A 13,303-nucleotide genomic window follows, 5' to 3' on the forward strand; every position below is an offset into this window, starting at 1 on the left:
TAGACCAGAATAGTCCACTGCGCTCCTGGACATGCAATTTGCATAGCTGTAATTATAGGCGGGAATTATGGTAATTGTGAATGAGCGTGCACGAGCGCCCTATTTACGAATGATTGGAATTCTTGTTTAACTATGTTTAACTATCAAATCGGACGTTTACGAAGCGTTTGTGAATCCGGAGGAGAGTTTTTGGGAAGGACCGTTTTAGGCGCAAATTACTCAGAATTTACTCCTATATTTACAAATGTTTCATGAATGAGGCCCATTGTGTGTCGCTCGGGCCTTGAATACTCATTATAGCTTTTGCTGACCTGCATCCCAAATGATGCAATCCCTGTTACCGTCAGCCAAAATTAATAATGGCCCTAAATTAACTTCCTGTAAACTCTTTCTGAAAGATCTCGCTTTCATTTGGGGAAATTAGAATTTCCATCAAAAGTGCCCCGGTTAGGCGAGCGCCAGTGTGACTTTGCGGTAATAGGTTAGCGAGATTTAGGCGTTTCTAAGCTCGCTGCAGGAGTCTTATGTCATATGTTCAAAGCACACTTCAAACAGAATCTCAGATGTTTTAGAATATACTGGATTTGTTGAATACAACTTTAATGTGGTCAAACACGAGAGAATGACTGCTGTCACCTGTGAGCGTTCATTTTGACCGGTTCAGACCCACCACATAGCAGAGCCAAATCTCTGACAAAACCACACATCTACGCAACAGAGTTTGACATGTCCGGAAACGAGTAGCCTATTGCACAGCACATGGACAGTTCTTTTGTTTTTTTTTGTACTGTGAAAGTTGTTGCTCCTCCTTATGGATGGGATGGGTTGAACAAAGCTCTTCCAAAGGTCAACTCACCTCAAGCCTCAGCTACATTTGGATAGTCTACTGAAGAAGTAAGAGAGTATTACAGAGGAAAAGTCACTGGGAGAGCTTCCTCTGGGAACTGATGAAGCCCGTCAAATTTGTCCAAAATGACAAATGGCATCATGCAAACCTGCTTTAATTCATTTGTTTCCCTTGGATTTTGCCCCAAATTCCGTGTTCGCTCAAGTCCCAAGTATTTAGATGGCAGAGGCTCATTCTGTGGATTATCTTTAGCATTCCATGGTCCAAAACTGTTGTCCTTCTTTTACTGACAGGGAGGCAAATCCTTTGAGCAATGTCCCTTCTACTATCATCAACAGAAGGAAGCCGTGGCTTCAAGGGTCTGTACAGCTAAATCATAAATCAAAACTGTTCCATCAGACGTGTAGTATTTACATCACTGTACATTAAAAAAGAGATTCCTATGAAAAAAAGACAAATGTAAGAAACAGTTACCCTTCAGTGCTTAAAGAAAGGTGAATATTTCTCCTCAGTAAAGTATACGTGTTGAGAATGCATGTCCCTCTTGGATTGCCAGTATTTGGTTCACCAGTTCTTCTGGCTCGTGTTCTTAGTAGTTACACACAGAAGAAAAAAAAAGTACTATTTGGATGTATATATGTTTTAGGTAAGCATAACTACAGTCTGATCATAATAGTAATACATATATATAATAAAAAACAAACAAAAATCAGTGAACAAATCAGATTCAAATAGGAATATAACCTTGACATTAAATCATCACAAAGTTCACTTAAAAATTGTCCTTACATTCTTTCATTAGAAGTTTACATGGGGATTGTGTACTTCATTTCATATTCACAAAATGGTTTTCTCTTTTTTTCTGATTATTCTCTTCATATCTATTCGGCTTCCAGAGCCTCTAACAATGCACAGGATTGTATAAAACCCAGAGGGTTTTAAAGAAAGTCTCTAGCTGTTTTGTGTCAACCATTAGGCTCATGGCTGAGGGGATTGGAGATGCACATCGAGACGTCTGAGTAAATCGGGGTCTGGTGGTGTGGTAGAATTAGCAGGTGTTTTGACAATGAGGCCATTTATCCTCTCACAGGCATTGCTGATCACAAGTATATTGGATCAAATGTGGAATCAAACATAGGCGGACGACAGGTGAATCACAGGTAGATTTCTCTTTTGGAGCCTTGGCTGGAGGGTGTAGTGGCAGGGGCGTAATCGGCTGTCTGACTCAGGGGGATCTCCTCCCGGGGGCAGTCCTTGCTGGAGTCGCCACCTGTAGAATAGGCACTAGTGTAGGGAGGCAAAAAGCGAACGCTGGCCACTTTGTTGCTCCCGCCTCCGCTCCGCTCCTCTCTGTGAAGCTTAGAGCTGCTGTCAGCCATCAGGTGCTCCTGATCCTCCCTCTCCTGGTAAGGCACGAAGGTGGAGAGCTTGGGCCCACTCTTTGCACTCTTGGCGTGGTTGGGTGAGGGCTGTCCAGGCATCCAGCAGGAATCCGAGTGCCCGTATTCCGTACACTCGTGTGTGCATTTTCCCGTCATGGCCACGTCAGGTAGAGGCCTCAGATCTGGAAGAAAAGATAATATAATGATGAGGTCATTTTAATAATAAATACATTTAAAGCAATTCATGCAAAAGGTGTGTTTAGGTAAATGTTCTGTTTTCATAGTTTATTATTATTATTATTATTATTATTATTATTATTATTTTAAGGGACAATTAAATGAAATTGAATAATTGACCTTAACTATATATTCAAACAATAATGCTAAATAATATAATATAATTAATATAATATAATATAATATAATATATAATAATATAAAGTCATTAATATTTATGAAATATACTGACAAAATGTGTAAGTAATATGCATAACACCTATGATCATCTTTACACATTTTCATATGAACAACCAGTCTGTAACTATTTAAGTCTTACAGTTAGCTGTAAGGTGTATGTGTTAGATTCACTAAAAATAACCAAATAATTATAGCTATTCTTTCGGGAATTGGGATACACTGATTGCACTGTGTGATTTTAATTTGCAAAAAGAACCAAGTCAAAAGAGTCATTCATTCAATAATCGGGATACACTGGTTGCGCACTGTGTTTTCGATTCACTGAAATAGAACCGACTCATTAGAGTCATTCGGGAACCAGAATAAATTGGTTGTGCTCTATACTTTTGACTAACTAAAATGAACTGGCTCATAGTAATTCGTCAGGAAATCGAACTACATTGGTAATGCTTGTCTCCGTGTTGTGACGCCATTGAATAAGTAACTCTGTCAGAGTATTTTTTACAGTGGTGCTACTATCATTCCGTATGATAAGAACATTTAATTCGGTATTACTATTATATTCTGTTTTTTAATTTTTTTATTATTTGGTTTCATCTACTCAACGTTAAAGGAAATTAATTGACTAAACCTGTTAAAATGATAAATTAAACAAATTACAGAGCACTTTAAATGTAGCCCTACTATTGAAAAGCATAAATGAGTATTGACATCACTATTTTATTGTGAATCTTTACTTCTGCAGTCAATCAAAGCTGCACAAACTCTACAGCCTATTCTCACCCTTGTTCACTGTAACCAATCAATGGATGCTAATGTTCACTATAAAAGGTTGGTGGAGCTGGACGGCATCACAAGAAGCGAAAATTACGGTCTGATCTGCAAAGGTCAAACTCTCTGTCTGGAAAATATGAATGCAAAAGCTGAGCCTAACCTTTCCTCTGAAAGTGACATTAGATTAGTTTGATAGTGTGCATGTGAAAGGAGGGAGAGCAGAATGGCAAGTTCTCGAGGGCGAAACATTTATTTCCCTAAATGTCTGAGCTCTATAAAAGGCCTGTGATTTGAGGCAGCGGACAACATTATTTTGTCCCTGGTGTTTGACCATCATAGAACACACTTTAAGAATATTTTGTTGTTGTTGTTGTTTTAATTCTTAGATAGATAGATAGATAGATAGACAGATAGATAGATGAACTAAGAAATAAAAATGGACACTGAGAGCCAATCTATATTTACTGCATTTTAGCACTTATATTTCTCTTTCACTATCACTCAGGGAAGAATATTCAAAGTTGAGGCTCTGACAGACCAATAGAGATCTTCGTCTCTGGCACACGGCACCTGAATCCCTCTCTCTCCTTTTCTTATCTCCTTCCTTCGAGTTGGAGTTAACCTCAGGAGGGTTCCCGCTGAGCCATAAGGCTGGAGAGCCGGCCCTGCACCACTGCCCCTATCACCAATCACCTCCAATCCGGCTCTCTAGCACTTTTTTTTTTCAGCTAATTAGATTCCGCTGACCCTTTGTCACCATAATAGAATGGAAATTATTTCCAGATGAGTATCTGACATTTGGTGCTGTCTAAAGTAAAGAGGAAAGATGTGTTAAGACTGGGCTCCTTGCATTTTCTGCTCTTCTCTTCTTTGATGGAGGGCTGGCGCAAGAGATTTGCTTCGTGTCATTTCCATTCAACTGTCATGCCCCTGGGGTGATATGGATGGAAAATATACATACAAGGTTCAAGCTGTTTTCTCATGAATTCTATGTCCAATTGTGCAGCTGTCAAAATGTCAATTTGACCGTTTCATTGTAGGTAAAAATGCTGTTTGACATGCAGGTGGAGGATTTTCATATGAAAGAGTCATAATGATTTGATCAAAATGACTAATGCATAAGAATAAGCTTTTCGTTTGTATTAGGGGATGAAAAAAAATCCAACTATTATTCAGTATCCACCTCACTAAGCCCCTGCTATCAATCAGAGTCAATTATTTCCGAATTATCTTCTGTTTTATGCAGTTTATGTATAGTCAGAGTAGACTCAGGGTTACACATTGAATATAGATGTCTATGGAGGGAAAGCAAGGGCAACAATAAACATTTACAAATAATTAGATATTGTAAAAATGCTTAAATAACTTTATATATATTTAAAATATATATTTTTTAAATATATATTTTGCATAAATTGGATTTCCAAAATAGACTTGACACCAATTATATATAACATGAGAATGAAGTATACACATGTATAAATGTATATGTATTGGTATAATAATTGTCTTCAGTCCATGTAAGTGCAGTCATTGTAAGAGAGCAGCGTTGTAGTCAATAGCTCATTGTTCATTTACCCCAGGGTCCTCTAAGCCAATCCCTAATATATGCAGGCTCTTCACTTCATTCTATAACAGTTTTAGCCAATTGATTTTCAGCTTTGGCTATGCCTTAAAGCCACCCAAGGGAGCCTAACCGCTCAGGCCACAACACACATGTTGCCCTGGGTGACAGGTGTGGAGGATAGCAGTGGGAAAACCAGCCTTTATTTGACAGTTAACACCAACACTCCAACTATCCCACAATCCCTTGTGTGCGAGAGCAGACTGATCTTGAGCACGGATGGAAGCAGACAGGCAGAGTTGATGGAAACCCCCACCACCTCGCCTCTGCTCTACCCTTCCCAACCCTTCGTTCCGTTGTCATTTGCTGGGATGTCCTCTCCTCCTGACTCCCCGTCTGCTTGTATGCAAACCTCGCTGAGACTAATTAAACTTTGGCAGATTAGGACTTTGCCTTGTCACTCTTTATTCGTGCTTAAACAAGTTATTACTTTTAGGAAAATTAAATTAGCCAGCTATTAATTAATCGACACGCTGCTTTTGAGAGGATAGAATAAGGGGAGAAAATAAAGTAAAACGTGAAGTAAGGGCTTGAAATGGAAAAAAAGTTAAAGGTATGGGGGATTATAAAAAACAAAAACAGAATCCAAAAGGAAAAAGGTTTAATATGTTATGCTGTAATGTGTTATGCTTTTGTTCAATAATAACATTTATTTAAATTTATTTAAATTATATATTGCTAATATATTGTCATATTATATTATTAGGAAGTATATTTCATAAGTATTGTGTATTATTGATGTATTGTCAAGTGCAATAGCAGCAACATAACATGCAATCAAAGTGCCTATATGCAGAGTGCAATTACATTGGACAGATGGAGTGCAAAAAACAAAACAAAAAAACAAGTCCATAAGCGGTGCTGTTTCTCTTGGCTGGGCTAACAGCAGCTCAGAATAACATGAACACAGCAGGAGGACGAAGAAGAGGCATTGCACTGTCTAATACCAGAAAAGATAGCCAGTAGCCACAGCACTAAAGAGTTACATTAGTGAGTAACCACAAGAGCAAGACACAAGTGAGATGTGCAGAAACGCCTCTCTCACTGTTGCATACTGCATATACATTTTTGCTTTGAAAATCTTCTCCTCATATTAAGTTCTTGTGTAAGTTTGATATTATGCAAATTCAGGGTTTAGTTGTGTACCACAAATACATCATGGCTATCAAAACAAGTCACTATTCAGATGATCTTAAATCAAACAAATAATCAAACAGTCTTACAATTTTACCCTGTTAAACTAGAATTTAACATTTAACACAAGAGCAAGACTGATCCAATAGATATTTATTTGGGAATCTAATGATTGGGTCAGGCGTGCAAGTCCTGCTCCACATTCAAACATTCCCACTTAACTGGTGGTTTGCTTGGGGTGTCAACGTATTGATGAAGGTTTAAATTTAGACTTGTTCCATTGCCAGTTTCAATACATGCTGTACTGCATAACTAAAAAGTCACTGTGTGAATTAATGCAAGCCACTCAACAGAAAATCTATTTCCAGAGTACTACTAAAAAAAAAAAAAAAAAATTATACAACTTAAATTACAAAGTGACTTACTGTATACAATGTAATTAACGTCAAACATGCAAAACATGCAAAGAAGGTAGTTTTAGTTTCGCTTTATATACATTCAATTAGATTTAGTGTTAATAAATGTTGTTTATAATTAATGCCACTATAATTTAAGTTTGTTATATATATATATATATATAATTTCACTCATATCATTTGACTGCAGGTGGATTTTAAACTTTAAATTCTACCCTATTTCATAGACACGGTCCCTTTTACATGACGCTGTGTACATTTCCACCATTCTCACTGGCACAGAGGAGGTGTTTAAACCTCTGAAACATTTTTCTGTGCTTACGTTCTGCATCTCTTTGCCAAAGCTTCACTTACGGCCTAAATGTGTTCTGAGCAGAGTCAGAGAGTGCCATCGTTTGGACTGTGTCCCTTTGGCCTACATCTGTTAAACATGGAACTTATCTGATCCACAAAAATCAATGTCCTCGCCCGCTGACCAAATTTGCTCTCCTGACTCTGCCAGCCGAGGGAAGGGGGGAGCGGCGTGTGTCATTTTGCAAACCTCCACATGTTGGCACGCTGTGTTTCAGTGTTTCAGTATGCATCAGCTGCATTGAATCTCCTCCTGGATTAGGAAGATAAGCACATGGAGAAAGGCTATAGCCTGCGGCTAAATCAACTAGGGTAAGCTGCATAACATCTTCCACTCATGAATGTTTTAAAAGTTGAGTTTGTCTGTGCACAAGCTGAATCATTGAAGATGAAGCAAGGGTGTAGAGTTTGATTGTGCTGAAGGCCTAAACAACTGCCTGTGAAGAAAAAAAGGGAGCACAAAAGCCTTCTGTAGTCTAGATACAGACAAATGGATAGATGAAAAAGGAGCAAACTCAACTGATTAGTGTCCATAGGACATCACAGCACCCTACCCTTACGAAAAATAAGTTTATTCAAGTGTGCTATTAGTGTACTTCTTTTAAACTAAAAAATAGGAAAGTATACTTTGTCTACTTTTTATGTCCTTTTCAGAAATGGGCTTTATGTACTTCTCAGAAATATACTTAAAATGACATTTAAGTATACTTGACTTATAGCCTACTTAGAAAAAAGTCTAAATATATTTGAGCTATACTTGTGTTCTTAGAATCTGTGTTTTCATTGTTATACTGTAGGGGGCGCTAGTACACATTTTCTGTACAGAATTTCCAAAAAAACACAAGTGAAGAAGAAACCGAAACAACAGATGCTTCCACACGTATTCTAACACGATCATCAGACATAAAACAGCATCAAAACTGTGTAAAGTTGATGTTAAAAGTATACTTTTATATACTAGAAAGTGGGCCAATTCAGTCCCAATGAGTATTGAAATAGTAGACTTACAAGTATACTACTAGTACACTGATATTTGTATACTTGCTACATAAAGTATACTTAAAATATACTTGAACTTTACTTAAGTATACTTAATAAAATAAACTTGAAGTATACTACTTTTTGGTAAGGGTAAGTCTTCATAAAAATTGCACTGAACTTACATCAGTGTTGATTCAAGAATGCTTTGGAATTATTTTGGTACATAGTCCATTCTAGGACTCGGCTCCACAACGAGAAGCGATTTGCCATTCAAAATCTTGTTTTCAGCTAGAATAAGACTTAATCACTGTACAGCAGGGATCCTCAAATCTGGCCCACGAGATCCACTTTCCTGCAGAGTTTAGCTCTAACCCTAATCAAACACACCTGAGCATGCTAATCAATGTCTACAGGAATCATTAGAAAATCACAGGTAGGTGAAATTGATCAGGGTTGGAGCTAAACTCTGCAGCGCATTGGCCCTCCAGGGCAAGATTTGAGGAACCCTGCTGTACAGAAATCCAGCTTGATTGGACAAACCTAATGAAATTAGCCAGTCCACTGACAAGTACGACCAGACTTCAGTTTAATTTTGGAGGTGTGATAGGGATTGATCTGAGTAGTTGATTTTTGTAACAAGAGTATTTCAATGAACCATGCACTATTCCAAGTTTCATTGTGCCAAATAAAATGAATAACTGTAATTATGGCTTAGGCTATGACTAAATGACTTTTGACAGATGGGGAGAGGAACACAGCTATAAATATAAAAGTCTGCCATTAGCACAGCCAGTCATTGTCTTTTCCTGCCCTCTTTATTACCACTGTTTCCTTCTTGCTCATGTATGTACAAATACACAACGTTAAACTGTATGCCAAACACTATTTACACTACCATTCAGGCGTTTAGGTTTAGATATTTTTTGGAATTAAATTAATACTTTTATTCAGGAATGCATTAAATTGACAAAAAGACATCCATAATGTTACAAAAAAATCAATGAGATTCTGAACTTTCAATTTATTAAAGAATCCTGAAAAAATTTATCAATGGTTCCACAGAAATTTTAAGCAGCACAACTATTTTCCTCATTGATAATAATAAGGAATGCAAATCAGCATATTGTTATGATTTTTGAAGGATCATGAGACCCTTAAGACTAGAAAAACATTTATTCAAAATTGTATGAATATTTCACTGTATTGTTTTTACTGTATTTTTTATCAAATACATACAGCCTCAGTGAGTATAAGAGACCTTTCGAAAACCTTAAAACATATTACTGACCTCACACTTTTGAGCGATAGTATAGTTGGACACAATGTATGATGAGCAGAAATAATATTTAAAAATGTGTCTAAAAGTAGAGCTGTTAATCATGTAGAATTGAATTAGTCACATGATATGCAGATCAATTAATCAATCATTGTAGACTCACAAAAAAAACAAAACATGAATTGCTCCAATAGTAGGAAAATTCCATACTATGGAATTAACATAGGTGTCATAGCATTAATTATTTTAATCGTGGTATAATTAATCGTCCTAATTTATTACACTAAACTGCCAGGCCTACTAAAAAGAAGAACAATCTTTCAGCGAGACCCCTGTAAAAAATAGATCAAAACATACTTACAGGCAAATGTCATGCTGCACAAAATCATTTTCATTATTAATGAAGAAGAACTGAGGGACACAGAAGAAAGAAGGGAAGAATGAGAGAGAATATACTTTTTAAGGATAGAATCTCTCTTCTCCCTCCAGAAATCAATGGAGGGAAACTTTAATCATGCTACAAAAGTGAATAAATGTATGGCTGGAGCGAGCTGCCCTCAGGCCTGCACTCTCTCCCGTCTCAATAAGCTTTTAGGACCACAGTCGAGAGAGAAACGCATAACTGAGATGAGCTGAATTTTTGAGGAAAGCAGCTGGCATTGATTTAGGAGAAACAAACGTGCACATCCACAAGCTCACAAACTTGGGGGAGAGATATTCTGCCTGCTCTGCCATCATTAGAGACCTTTGATTTCTCTTTGAAAAGAACAGCGATATTTATGGTTTGGGGTGATTCGTATTATAACATGGAGAAAAGGCAGGATGATGGAGAATGTGGGATGAATATGGATATCCTCTTTCCAGCATTTTCCTTCCAACCAAACAAAACGATTGAGCTTTTTTCCCAGTAAATATCCTTGTTTGATACTACTAAACGAAAGTGGGTGAGAGAGAATTCATATTATTACAACAAAAAAGACCAAGAATAGCCACCAAAAATGGGGAAAAACAAAACAAAGCAACAACAACAACAACAACAAAAGAGCAACTGAATAACACAATATTTTAATAGGTGTCTCGACCGAATGGTAATTGTCCTGGTTATCTATTCAAAGCAAAGAGGCAGGAGTTTAAAGACAATTAAGTAATTTTTGAAGATGTGTTTTTCCCTGGCGGTTACACTTTAAACACCAGACAGAGATGTGTTTGCACATTTCCTTCATCATACAGCCACCTCGCTGACACACTGCGAGTCTCAGGCATGTGTCCATACCATACGTGAAGTGGCATGCATTGTTACGGACCCTATTTTAACCACACGTAGTGAGCTGCTGAACTCACAAATTACAGTGAAAAACCTATTTATCAACAATATTTTACAATAAAGGTTTTTACTGAGCAAAACTGCCTACCTAATGTGTGAATAATAATAATAATAATAATAATAATAATAATAAAATGTAGGGCTTGATGCCAGTATAAACAGTGGCAGAAAAAAAAGTCCTACAGGTTTGGAAGACATGAGGGTGAGTAAATGATGACAGAATTTTTATTTTGGGGGGAACTATCCCTTTAAGATGTAAATTAGACTATCCATTTTATAGTATATGAAACAGAAGTTATAACACCAGCCATAAATTTTGCGTCAAAAATAAATTGCTCCTATTATAATCAATGGGAGTCTACACTAGAAGTCTTCATTGAGGAGCGTTATAATGCTACTTCAGTTAAATAACACCTTGTTGTTGTTATTATTGCCTTTTATTTATTTTTTTCAGAATATATATAGTTTATAGTGTAAAATATAGTTAATGTATAGATGCTAGACATGATCACTCAGTTATTATGTCTAGCATCACACTTGCAGTGATGAATCTGTGTTAATGAACATTCTGAGATTACGTGCAACTTTGACACTTCCAGTGCAAACAGACTAATGGCGCTGCGGTACGATGCATCGCAACACATTACCGATAGCTTCAAGTGTAGACACGGTGTTACATACCATGACAGATGAGAGAGGAAAAGGGAGGGGTTAGGAGGCAAGAGCTGACGAACGCATATTAAAAGTTGCTCATTTTCACATACCAGCACACACCCATAGAGACTGAATTGAGTAGCTACTGCTGAGTGTCATATTGATGAGTGTATTTTTGCAATGCTGTCTTTCTTTCTGTCGGCGAAGAGCCTCGAATGAGAAAGGGTCACGTATGAGGTCAGAGGAGGGGTCATTCAGAATGACAAAATGTCACGGCCCTGCCTTCCCTGAGCCCTGGTGCCCTTGCTACAAAAAATAAATAAATAATAAAATAAAAATGTACAAACCCCTATGTGTGTGTGTGTGTGCAAAAGAGTCCTGAAACCACAGGCAGCTTTGGGCGCACTTACAAAGAGTGTTGGTGTGTGAATTTGAGATTAGTTCACCAGAAGGGTCACATGTGTGTGATGGTGTGTGTGTGTAACCTGCATGCAAACATATGGCTGTCGGACATCTTGTTTTGAGAGAGACCATGCTAATTTTGGACATGATGAGCCTTTTCCCTCTCTTTTTCTGCAGCACAGAACACATTATACACTCTTACATACACACGCTCACAGGATTACTATTCTACAGTATCAAGGGAGCCAACATCTATCCTTCCTCCAGAGAGAGTAAGCTACTCTTATCTTAGCAGGTCAGGGATGCACGGGCTGCGATATATCCCAAACATTCACCTTGTGAATGTGAATATTGATCTGCCAACCCAGCATCCTCCACTTTCTTCACCTTTCCCAATGGAACACTCAAAAGCTCCAGAACACAGATGAGGAATCCATACCGTGGTAACCGTAGTTTCCACTGAAATACAGCAGTTGCTACAGCAAATGAAACTAAGCAATATAAAACAAAGAGAAATGTAAAAAACAAAAAAAATGGCTTCTTACATGGAGATCACATATAAACTGGTACAGTAGTAAAAACAACAGTAGTAACCGATATTTTGGAAAATATTAGCCTATATATACCATAGTCAGTTTAATGAATACAGTGGTGTATAAAGTAACTGAAAGCCATACTTAAGTAAAAGTAAAGATATCTTACCAGAAAATGACTTTGGTAGAAGTATGTGATATTTATTGTACTCAAGTACGAAAAGTATTTTTTTAAATCGTAAACGTACTTAAGTATTGAAAGTAAAAGTACAAGTAAATGCAAAATGGAAAAGAAGCAAATATATATATATATATATACACACAGCTTGAGTAGCGAGATTGTGTTCAGTTTTAACTCTTTCTTCCATTTTGTATTTTTGGGTAAGAATAAGAAGCACTTCATCCGGTACTTAGTGTCTTTCATTCCAACATAAGAAAACATTTCTGGAATCTGCATCTGAAATAGCATTTAGATGTATTTACACAATTTCATGTATCTCAGAGGGGACATGGATTTATTTAACCTGCAGTTACAGATGGATAAATATTGTTTTGTTTTTAACATAAAACGTTGAATGCTGATATTTGAAATTATATAAAAACATGAAAAAAAATAGTAGAAATGTGAAATTAAATGTGATTGTTAATGAGTGAGTCATTGAGATTCAACCGATTCATTCAAACGGCTGATTCATTCAGGAACAAAGCTAAATGAACTGTGTTAATGAGTGAATCACTGAATCATTTATTCAACCGATTCGTTCAAAAAGCTGATTCATTCATTAAGTAAACACCATTGCTCAAAGATGCCAAACAGTGCTGTGATCTTTGTTTGGAAGTATTTTCGTTGGCAAAATTGAGCAAAAACAAGCAATATTATGTCTAAAATGTAAGTCACTTGCTAACTTTACTGAACTTGTATAAAATTATTATTAAATTCGTTATGCTGATATCTGCAAAAAAACATTACTCTTTGTGTGATATAGATTATTAAATTATATAAATATAAAAAGCATACAGAAGCATTTTGCCATCTACAATTTAGAATGCCTTGAATTTTGAGTTTTAATAGAGCCTCGACTTGAGAGGAAAATGAATCATCTGTGGTGGTGCGCGCACTTGTTTGCACGTGAGCATGAGTCTAACTTGCAGACGCCAGACCACTGATTCGTCAAACCTGCTTTCCTG

At 36.9% G+C, this 13,303-nt stretch overlaps 1 protein-coding gene across 1 annotated transcript in view; it reads right to left on the reverse strand.

Moving 5' to 3' along the window:
• Positions 1–626: 626 nt before the first annotated feature.
• The window catches only part of LOC107738605 (protocadherin-1-like), a 193,057-nt gene continuing 180,380 nt past the window's right edge, over positions 627–13,303 (reverse strand). The window contains exon 5 of the mRNA XM_016550372.1: positions 627–2,411. Within this exon, the coding sequence (XP_016405858.1) occupies positions 2,002–2,411 (410 nt within the window). The 3' untranslated portion in view covers positions 627–2,001. The remainder of the gene's footprint in view (positions 2,412–13,303) is intronic.

This window comes from Sinocyclocheilus rhinocerous, unplaced genomic scaffold (genome assembly GCF_001515625.1).
Source record: "Sinocyclocheilus rhinocerous isolate Xijiao unplaced genomic scaffold, SAMN03320098_v1.1 scaffold2509, whole genome shotgun sequence".
NCBI lineage: Eukaryota > Metazoa > Chordata > Actinopteri > Cypriniformes > Cyprinidae > Sinocyclocheilus > Sinocyclocheilus rhinocerous.